The 11,359-nt window shown below is 54.1% G+C and overlaps 1 protein-coding gene across 1 annotated transcript; it reads right to left on the reverse strand.

Annotated features, from left to right (window-relative positions):
• Positions 1 to 484: 484 nt before the first annotated feature.
• On the reverse strand, positions 485 to 3,580 carry LOC124668605 (ankyrin repeat-containing protein At5g02620-like). The gene is made up of 3 exons (XM_047205716.1): positions 3,007 to 3,580; positions 2,393 to 2,928; positions 485 to 1,116 (listed from the first exon to the last, which is right to left on the reverse strand). The coding sequence occupies exons 1-3, from the start codon at positions 3,569 to 3,571 to the stop codon at positions 517 to 519; spliced, it is 1,701 nt and encodes a 566-aa protein (XP_047061672.1). The 5' UTR covers positions 3,572 to 3,580; the 3' UTR covers positions 485 to 516.
• Between the last annotated feature and the right edge of the window lie 7,779 nt (positions 3,581 to 11,359).

Here is an 11,359-nt window from a genome sequence, read left to right on the forward strand (position 1 = left end):
TTTAGGGGCATTTCAGCTCAAGTTCCTCTGAAGATACACAATGCATAGCACATAGACAGACAGAGTATACTAGACATCGAAGTCATTAATATACATAACAACCCATAGTTGACAAAACACCTATATAATCTGGGATTCTTTTTTTTGACTTAGCGATTGATCATACAGCCGTTTCTCATCCCAAAACATGTTTTCCGCTTTCTCAGTTGATCTTGTACACCAAGTATAGAAGTGTTCTTTCAGGCTTGACTAGATTAGAAAATCTCCTGATTAGAATGTGCTACTGGTTCGTCTTTCGAATGCTAGTAACACCTGGTTATTGCCATTGGAGATGGCATTGCCTGAATCATCTTTAGAAAGATGGAATCACTGCAACAAATTCGAACGGAATACAAGAACTAACATCACAATATATTTGTCTGATGAGTTAACAATACAATATGAGTAAGCAATGTCCATTACAGGTAAACTGAAAAGTAATATCAGAAGGCAGAACAATAAGACAAATTGATGAGGTCACACCATGTCGAGGAAATCGGAATTGAAACTTTTACCCAACCGAAATCGGAGCTTCAAGACAGGCCATTTGCCAAGCAGCCAAGTAATAATGGGCAACAAAGCTACTAGAACACAGATTGCAATGGCCAACCAATGGAGACGTGGGGCCAGCACCGTGTATAAACCAGTTGAAAAGGCCGTAGTTGTTGCCACATACGCAAACCACATTAGCTTCTTAGTGACGGATCTGTAATAAAGTAAGAACTCATAATCCCCCCACCTGGCTATGATGCATATGAAGGCCACAGCAAAAGAGGAACACATCGCTAAGACATCAGAAATCAAGAATGCCTGAAAAGAAAACTTATTAGACATGATGGGAAGTCCCTCGCTTCCAGGATCGTTACTGTACCCTCCAGGCAGGGTGAATGCAGCGGCAAAGGTGATTGTCGCAATAAGAATTGCCACCAAAGAAGTGTTGCTTGTGTAGATTTGAGTTAGTGACTTTGCATCCTTCCTTGATGCGCTAGTCGCGTTTTGTTTGGCTTCCATTTGAAGATTATGTAGAGATGGAGCACCTTGTGGATATGCTTTTGATATACGCATGATCACTTCATTCTGCATGATTCCAAAGAAATAAGGTACAAATGAAGCTCATAGTATGAAAAATAAAGATGAGATGTTCTACTGTTTAAACAACAGTGTTATTCACAGTAGCTTATTTAATTTAAATTTAAATTGACCATGAAAATTCTTAGTGCCCAAGCTGTAGCAAAGCAGATACTTAATTTCAGTTAAGAAATATGCATACCAATAAACTTAAGAGTATTTTGTAGTGTGAAGCATCGGGTATATAAATAACGGATAAGGGATTCTATTTGAAAACTATTTGATTTTATTTTATATTTTAAAAAATCTTAAAAGAATGCTCAAATTTCAAAATTATAAGTAATGGGACTAGATTTTGTAATGTGGGTAATTAAACTGTAAGTTGCCACAGTAGATTTTGTAATTTGAAAAGTGAGAAAAGTAGTTTTGAGCTGTCGCTAGTCGAGGTTATTTCAAGCGTATAATGTTTTGAACTATCAACAACTCATGTGCACTAAAAACTTGTAACCACATAGTTAAGTTCTAGTAATTATGTTATTAATGGTTTACAAAATATGTTAGAACAAATGAATTTCATGTTAAAGATATTTTGAACTGTCAGAGGACAAAAGTTGCATGCTAATTAAAATTCTATTGCATTGTAAGTAAAGTTGATCTAGTAATGGTGGCTGATCTAGTCAAGATGTTCGGGCCCACCTCGTTGAATGTTATCATAAATATGCAGCTGGAAAATGTTTGATACATGCAAATATACTAGATGGAATACATCATTAAGGTCCTAATCTCCAACACATGCATGAGGACGATTTCATCCTCGCCTGGGACCATGCCCCACTAGGTATTTTCGTAGTTATTGCTTGTTTGTGTAAGCTAATAGCAGCCAACTATTCTGCTGCATCGGCTAAAAGTAGGATTAGTTTGCTCTGTAGTAGGTTGAAGAGTTACATCAGAGTTAAATGTTGTACGTGCCTTATTTGTAACGCAGTTTATATGCATGATCGATATACTCCCCCATTCCATATTACTTCGCATATAATGTTCGGTCAAAATAAGCTTTACAATATTTGACCAACTATGTATGATAAAATATCAACATATATACAACATCAAATGTACATAATATGAGACTATATTGCATTAAGATTCTAATAATGTTGATTTGATTTTGTAGATACTGATAATCTTTTTTCTACATGATTGATCAAGCTTTACAAATTTTAACTTTGAGTAAACCTTATATGCGGAATAATATGAAACCGAGGGAGTATGTCGCATAAGTAAGTACCCAGTTTAAAGTCTTGGCATTCTGCATCAAACCCCACAGTTGCCAAGCTGCTGAAAAACCTTCGTTGTCCAGTATTGTTGCATCTATATCCTCGTGAGACAGTAAAGCAGCAACTATTCTAGGATTGCACTTTTCGACTGCATAATGAAGAGCGGTTTTTCCATACTTGTTTTGCATGTTAACAACTTTGCGAAGTAGTGGTTCCTTCAGGACAAACTCAACGAACTCTGCATGATCATACCATACACCTTGATGAAGCAATGTCCACTTGCCACCTTCTGTGCAATAATAAGGAGCATCAGGACAGTGTTTCAGAAGTTCTTGTGCAGCAGCAGCTTGACCTCGAACTGCGGCAGCAATAAGGAGAGGATCGCCCAAGCTGTTTATTTCATACCCTAGAGTTGAATCATGTTCCAGCATTAATCGTAATATGTCAATCTTGCCATCAAGTACAGCCTGTCTTACTGGAGTGCATGATACGTTGTCAGCTTCTCTGGCCAATTCAGGACGCTTCTCTATAATTATTTTAGCAATTTCTGAAAACAAATGAGTGTTAACAATAGTGAATAATTGGATGTTCATGTAATTTGCACTCCGTATATCATATATCTCACCTTGGTCACCATTTCTAACAGCAGCATGTAGACAATTGCAACCGTGCTGTCCTCCCGAATAAGCACAATCAGGATTCTGCATTAGTTTCTCGTAAATGTACGTAAAACCTCTCATCACCGCAAAGAACATGGGTGACTCATTGCACTTGCTCACTGCTGCCGACAGTGCAGGCTCGGCTGTTACCAACTGCAGTGCAAGATCCTTGTGGCCGTTGCGAATAGCATGGTGCAGCGCATTATATCCATGCCTGTCTTGCTGCAAGATTACCTGCCTTAATGCTGGCTGACAGCAGCTTCTGAGGAGAGAGGAAGCCACCGAGACATGACCATTTGTCAGAGCAGCCATAAGTGGTGTCTCCCCTGCCAAGTTTACAGCGGCAAGGAGAGACTCTTCTAGTTCCAGAACATCCTTGCAGAAATCATTGTGGCCATGAATGGAGGATATGTGGAGGCAATTGTTTCCTTGGGGAGTTTTTCCAAGAAAAATGTTTCGATCCTGTGAAGCCATGGCTCGCATTGACGTGGAATCACCAGATATGGCAGCTTTAAGGAGCCGTTTGTCCATTCCTCCCGATGAACTAGTTGTTGTGGAACTCTGCGAATCTTGAGACATAAATCACTGTCCAAGGTATTCAACACATCTCCTGTGTTATAACCAAGTAAGTACAGAGAGATAGCGCTTGAGAGGATGGAAACGGGCGAAGAGACAGGCGACGCGTGTGGCGATGGCCGGACGCCGCGCCGGTCGGGCGCCCCCGGCGTCGACCGTCGGGATCTCGGCCCCGCTGCGCCGCCCGGTGTGCCGTCCGCGGTCCCCGGCTCCGCTCCCCTGTCTGGTAAGTTCTGGTCCCTCTCTACTTCTGCTGTGGAGGAGGGTGAGGCGGGTGGCTCGGTGGGGGAGGCGTCGGATCCCGACCAAGATGCTCTCCGTTGCGGCCGGCCGGCCGCCGCCACCCTCGAGGATTTCATCCGGCGGGCTCAGGAGCTTGGGGGCTCCCTGCAGTCTGCGCGGCGTTCGTCCTTCGCCCCGGGCGGCAAAGGATCGCGTTTTCGGGGCTCGGCCCCGGCGGCGCCGCCGCGGTTCCGGGGCTCGGGTCGGAGGCTGCGGTGCAGATCTGCCACCAAGTCTTCTGGAATTGTTGGCGCTGCCACCCCGCCGGACTCGTCTGGGCCTCTGGGCTGGCCTCCCCTGGTCCTTGGCGGCAGCAGCTCTGTTCCTGACCCGCGGCCTGGGGGCGGCGCGCAGGTTTGGGCTTCGCCGGCCGGGGTCGTCGCGCATGGTGAGGCCTCGCCGCCGGCTACGCCTCCGGCGACCGACGGTGGCCCGCGCCGGCTGGATCTGGGAGATCCTCTATTTTCGAATCTGGTGGGCCCAGGAGACGGCGTGCGGGAGGGGCCCGCGGCCGAGGCGCGGTACGCTGACTGGGTCGTCTCCACGCCCACGGGCCTGGAAGGCGGGTCCATCCTCCACTCGGGCTGTGAGGTGGCCTCGGCCTTTTCCCCCGGCCCACGGCCTGGCCTTGCGGCCCAGTGCCTCGGCCCGCCCGCTGGCGCCGTTTTCGTTGGCTTTGGATGCCCAAAGGCAGCTCTGATCCCGCACTAGGGTTTCGTGCTAGATCGACAGAAGTTAGGCAACGCCTCTCCGACCCAACCGCGCCGCGTCACCGCCTCCTCCGCCCAACCCCTGCTCCGCCGCGGCTCCTCCGCTCCTACGCGGCGACGGTCATGGCGGGCGGCTACGATGATGGAAGGAAGCGGCGCTTCGAGGAGGGTGGACGACGCGATGGCGAGGCGTTTGGTGGCGGCGGCGGCCGCCGCAACGATGGTTTTCGCCAAGATGGTGGCGGCGCTGGTCGCCGCGAAGGCGGGGGGCGCCAAGATGGTGGCGGCCGCTACGACGGCGGTGGTCGCCAAGATGGTGGTGGTCGCCAAGAGGGCGCTGGCCGCCAGGACGGGGGCGGCAGGTTCGACGGGGGCTCCTTCCGCTCCTACGACGGCGCTCCTCTCGACGCCGGCGGCTCCCGGTTCCAAGACGAGGATCTCCCCTTCCGCGACCAAGAGCGAGGCCGGGGCTTCGACTACGGGCCCCCGCCTCCATGGTGGGAGGAGCAGCGCCGGAGGGATGAGGCGCTTGCCAACCGTCGCATGGACGGGGCGCCGGCAAGGGGCGGCGAGCGCTACGGTGCTGCTGGTCGGGCGACCGCGGCCGGGCGGGGCCAACGTGCCCAGCACAAGAACAAGGCCAAGAAGCCCCAGGGGGAGGGCGGCCAGCAACAGGCTAAAGGGAAAGCCAAGCAAAACCCGCCGCCCCGGACAGGGGCTCCGGCGGCGGGGGAATGTTTCAAGTGTGGAAGGGAAGGGCACTATCAGTCGGATTGCACCTTCGACCCCCTCTGCGTCGTTTGTAGCGGCGAAGGACACTCTTCGGCCAGCTGCCGTCGAGGGGAAGGGGCTCCGTCTCCGGACCTTGGGACATGCCATCAGCGGCGGAGGGTTCTACAACATTGATGTCGAACCGCTCCGCGCGAGGCTGGGCAATGGGGAAGTCTTTGCTGCCATCATCAAGTTCAACTCGACGCCCACGGCCAGAGACGCGGCTCTCGATGAGCCGAAGCACCTTGTCGACGATCTTTGGGATCGGCAAGTGCGGCGGCTCTCCGACTGCGAGTTCTCTGTGGTTTTCCCTACTAGGCGGACCATGCGTTTGAGCACGGGAGCGGGAAGCTCCACCTTCCTCTCGGCAAGGCCGACACCGAGATCCGCGAGGCCTTCCTTGCACCTAAACCGAGCTTGGTTCTCCCCTCCACTTGGGTGCGCTTGACTGGAGTCCCGGAGGATCTCATGACCAGGGACCGGCTCATGGCAGGGTTCACCATGATTGGGAGGCCGATTGATGTCGACGAGCTCTCTATCCAGAAACGCGACAGGGAACCTATCCGTATGCGCTTCCACTGCCGCTTCTCCGATCGCATCAAGGGCTCCGTGCAGATTTTCGTCAATGGCGAGGGGTACATGGTGGGGGTCCAAGCGGAAGCTCCCCCTCGTGGTACTCCGGGTGGTGGCTCAGGGGGGCCTCCACCGCCACCCAACGACGGCCTTGACGATGAAGACTCTGATGACATTCCGTCGGACAGCGAGTGGAACAAACACCGCCGCAGCCAAGATAAGCACAAGGGCGCGGCCAAGGACAAGGGAGGTGCCTCGGGGCCTTCCTCCTCCTCCCACCAGGTGGCGGCGCTCGGCATGCTGGGGCTGCCTACCGCCCCCGCCTCACCCCTCATCGCCCCCGGGCTGAACCAATATGGCTCCAACTTGATCGCTGCCCCGGACGCCCCCACCCTCTCCCTCCTCGAGCCGGCCGGGGGCAAGCTGCTCGTGCATCTCGTTCCGACGGGCGTGGAAGGGTCCACCCCGCTCGAGGACATCTCCATGGACTCCGCCGACCCCGACTCGCAGCTTACCGAGCCCGGCGCCCTCGTGGGTCAATGACAGCCCGGCGGGCCGAGGGTCCGCTCGCCAGGCGGCCGGGCTCTCGCCGGCCAAGGACGGGACCGCTGCGGAGGACGTGGAGGTGCTCGGACGCCTCGGATGATGACGTTCGCCGCGGCCCGGGGAGGACGCCGCCCGCAAGAACCTGCTTCAGGAGTTGTCTCAAGCTACCCCGCTGGTGCAAGCCCGTCGCTCCAAGGCCGTCTACTCCAAGCGGGCGACCCCCTCGTCGACGGTGAGGAAGAGCGCGCGGTCCCAGGGCGTGGCGGCCGGCACTTCGGCACTCGTCCGTGCCCAACGGCTCACGGCGGAGAAGAATCTGGAGGGCAAGACCTGCACCGACACCGTCACGAACAAAGGTAACGACTTCGCGATCCTAGACCTGCTCCCTGATGATCATCTTTCCTCGGTTGTGCGAGATAGCTGCTTAGTTTTCTCTCCTACGATGGGCTGCCCGGGGGAGGCCTTGTCCATCATTAGGGCAAAAGAAAAGGTTCAAGCTGCTCTGGCGGAGACCTCTCGCCGTCTTGAGCTGGAAGCTGCTGCTGCTAAGGCGGCGGCAGCAGCCGGCGCTTCGGCTGAAGCTCCTAGGGAGGAGCTTGCCGCTGCTGCTGCTGTTGCTCCTAGGGTGGAGCGTGTCGAGGGCGACGAGCTTCCCAGGGCGGAGCGCGCCGAGGGCGAGGAGCCACCCACGGGTGGGGTCGGACCGCTTGGTGAGCTGGACGGCCCTGGTGCCGGGGCCCAGGCTCCCGTTTCCGTGGATCCCGCGTCTCCTCCCCCTCCTCCGCGGAGCCGCCCTAAGCGTTCGTGTGTTAAGGTCCCTGCTCTCGCTGTCTCCAAGAGACAGTACAAGAAACGGGCCGCCAAATGAGAGCCCTCATCTACAACATCCGGGGGTTTGGGGCACAAGGGCGTCGCTCCCAACTCCGCGACTACATGCATCGTGACAACATTGACATTCTAGGCCTCCAAGAGACGGTCCGACAAGATTTCTCGGACTCGGAACTTCGGAGCCTGGAATGCGGTGGTCAATTCTGCTGGAACTGGCTGCCGGCCACAGGGCAATCCGGGGGGATGCTCCTAGGGTTCAGAGATGTCTGCTTCGAGGTAGGGACCTGGAGGAAGGGGAGGTTCTTCATTAGCGCCGACCTCTTCCACCGTAGCCGGAAGGTCAAGTGGACCTTCATCCTGGTCTATGGCCCGGCTGATCACTCCAGAACGAGGGAGTTTTTGGAGGAGCTTTCTTCCGAAGTGGCGAGCTGTAGGCTCCCTCTCGTTATCGGGGGCGATTTCAATCTCATTCGTGGGCTAGGGGACAAGAGTAATGACAATATCAATTGGCCAAGGGTGCGCCAATTTAACGATGTCATTGCTATTCTCTGCCTTAGGGAGCTCCACAGGACTGGGTCCAGGTTCACCTGGACCAACAAGCAGCTCTCGCCCATCCGCTCGGTCCTGGACAGGGTTTTCGTCTCCACCTCTTGGGAGACGCTATTCCCTCTGTGCTCTCTGACGGCGGTCACTCGAGTGGGTTCCGACCATAACCCCCTCCTCCTCGACGACGGCGAAGAAGGGATTCGTCGGCCGGCGAGGTTCTTCTTCCAATCTTGGTGGCTGAGGGTAGCCGGCTTCGATCAGATGGTCAAGGATAAGCTAATCCTCTGCATTCAGGAGAGGGGCCCTCATAGATGCAGCATTGACCTCTGGCAGTGTATCGCGAGGTGCCTACGCCAACACCTCCGCGGGTGGGGTGCCAATTTGGGCAAGCTGAAGAGGGAGGCAAGGGATAACCTCCTCTCACAGCTCAAGGAGTTGGACGCTCTGGCTGATTCCTCCGGCCTCGACGAGGAAGGCTGGGCTCTCCGTTATTTCCTTGAGGATCAGCTTGTCCACCTGGACGGCGTAGAGGAAGAATACTGGAGGCGGCGCAGCGGACTCCAATGGACTCTCAAAGGAGACTCTTGCACGGCCTTCTTCCACGCCTTCGCCAACGGTAGGCGCAGGAAGTGCCTCATTCCTCGCCTGTTGACCGATGACGGGGAGATCTCGGAACAGCCCGAGTTAATGAGGCATGTCTACCAATTCTATCAGGGGCTTATGGGCGCCGCTGGGGAGGAAAGGGCTTTCTCCCTAGCCCAGGACCTCTGGCCTCCTGCCCAGAGGATTTCTGAAGAGGAGAACAGGAGTTTGGAACTTACTTTCACTCCGGATGAGCTGGACGAGGTGCTCGCGGGCATGAAGCCGGACTCAGCACCGGGGCCGGATGGGTTGCCGGTCCTCTTCTTCAAGAAATTCTGGGACATTCTGAAAGGCCCCATTCTCCAAATTCTTAATGATTTCGCCCTAGGGAGGGTCAACATCGCTCGTCTTAACTTTGGAGTCATCTCTCTTATCCCGAAAGTTCAAGGAGCAGACACCATCAAGCAGTTTAGGCCTATCGCTCTTATCAACGTTATTTTTAAATTTATTGCCAAGGCTTACGCTACCCGTCTCGCCCCCCTGGCGCATAGGACCATTGACCGCAGCCAATCGGCCTTCATCAAAGGGAGGTGCCTGCACGAGGGTGTGCTCGCCCTCCACGAAATTGCCCATGAGTTGAGGGTTAAGAAACTCAAGGGCCTTCTTCTCAAGCTTGACTTCGAGAAAGCCTTCGATCGAGTCAGCTGGGATTTCCTTCGTGAAGTTCTGCTGAGAAAGGGCTTCTCCCCCATGATTGTTCATCGGCTTATGCGGCTCGGTCTCGGGTGGCCATACTTGCGGTCAACGTGAACGGGGTTATTGGGGAGAACTTCCGGAACGCTCGGGGTGTGAGACAAGGGGACCCTCTCTCCCCGATCCTGTTCGACTTCATGGTGGATTCCCTGGCGGCTATCATCGCCAGAGCCACCAGCTCTGGGCATCTCAAGGGTGTGGTGCCCCACCTTATCCACTGGGGGATAACCCATCTTCAATATGCGGATGACACCCCGATTCCGATCGAACCTTCGATGCCGGGTTGGCCAATCTTAAGTTCCTGCTTCTCTGCTTTGAGAACATGTCAGGCCTTAAGATCAACTTCGCTAAGAGCGAAGCCGTCGTGACTGGGGTCGACGATCTGGAGCGTCAAAGAGTGGCTGACGCTCTTAACTGCAGGCTGGGGAGCCTGCCGTTGCACTACCTCGGCCTTCCTGTCGCCGACCGCCCCTCTCGGTGGCTGACTGGAACTTCCTTACTGAGAAGGTTGGCCACAGGGTAGAGCCCTGGCAAGGTCTTTTCCTTGCTGCCGCTGGCAGGCTGGAGCTCACCAACTCTTGCCTATCCAGCCTACCGATCTTTGCTATGGGTCTTTACTTGCTGCATGACACGACCCACGCTGTAATGGACAAACACCGCTCCCGCTTCTTTTGGGAAGGAGCGGGTCCCAAGCGGAAGTACCACATGGTGGACTGGGCCACGGTGTGCAAACCTCGGGCGTTTGGAGGACTGGGAGTCCTCAACACCAAGTTCATGAACATCGCCCTCATGTTGAAATGGATTTGGAAGATCTATCAAAATGAGGAAGGCCTATGGGCAGACCTTCTTCGGGCCAAGTACCTGGGGGACCACGACCTTTTCTCCCCGGCAGTGCCCACCAAAGGATCACAGTTCTGGAACGCCATCCAGAAGATCAAATGGTACTTCAAACTGGGAGCGAAGCACCGGGTTCGCGAGTGGGCGGAGGACCTACTTCTGGCTGGATTGGTGGACGGGCACGGGGCCCCTTCGCTTTACCTTCCCTCGTCTTTTCGCATGCTGCGACAACCATTTCGCGACTGTGGAAGGGGTTAGGTCCAATGATGGCTGGACAATTCGCTTCAGGCGCACCTTTGGCCTTGCTGAGAGGGTCGAGTGGGACAACCTCTGTAGGATCTTCGACCTATCGCCTGCCGCCGAGGGCGCAGATGTGGTTAGATGGGCTCTGGAGCCTTCCGGCGAGTACTCCACCTCCTCGATGTACTCCAAACTGTCCCGGGGCGGGACAATTACACACTTCAAGGATATTTGGCGCACTAGGGTACCTCCAAAGATCCGAGTCTTCCTCTGGCAACTAGTCCGGGGGAGGCTCCCCTCCGGGGATCAACTTGTCAAACGGCACGGGCCATCGAACGGGCGATGTGCCCTATGTGGTGAATGGGAAACCTGTGACCACATTTTCTTCACTTGCCACATGGCCGTCTTTATGTGGGCAGGAATCAGGGAGCTCCTCTCCTGCTCATGGAACCCAGCAGGGGCTGCGGACTTTGTCGCCATTGCCAACGGCCTGTCGGGTAGACTCCGTAGGATAGCTTGGTTTACTTTCGCTGCGCAATGTTGGGCGCTCTGGAACATTCGCAACAAGCTAGCCATCGAGGGCTCTATCATCTCCAGCCCGGCTGACGCCTTCTTCAAAATGTCTATCTACATGCAGAGCTGGAGGGTACTGGTCAGACGGACGGACCGACCGCTGTTGGACGCGGCGCTGGACGAGCTTAGGAGGCTACATGCGCGGATTCGGGATGAAGGACGCGGACGCCGTTGACGTCTTCATGCCGCTCTTCGTTCTTTAGTCTCCTTGCATCTTTGTGCTTGTATCTTTGTGCTTGTATTAGGCACCAGACTTGGCGTATTTGTACTATGTTACCAGCACTTTGAGGTACCAGTTTGTGGTGTGAGTTGTATCGCTACTGTGTGGTTGCCGTGATGGCTTTATATATAAAGCCGGGCCTATGGCCTTCCGTTTAAAACTAGTTGTTGTTGCTGCCATCTATCTTCTCTTGTCTTCACTCTTAACAATTCCCAGTGGTTAGAATTGAACAATTCAAAGTGGTTATCCCCAATTAGCAATGCCCATCCCAAATATTTATAT

The sequence above is a fragment of the Lolium rigidum genome, chromosome 6 (genome assembly GCF_022539505.1).
Source record: "Lolium rigidum isolate FL_2022 chromosome 6, APGP_CSIRO_Lrig_0.1, whole genome shotgun sequence".
NCBI lineage: Eukaryota > Viridiplantae > Streptophyta > Magnoliopsida > Poales > Poaceae > Lolium > Lolium rigidum.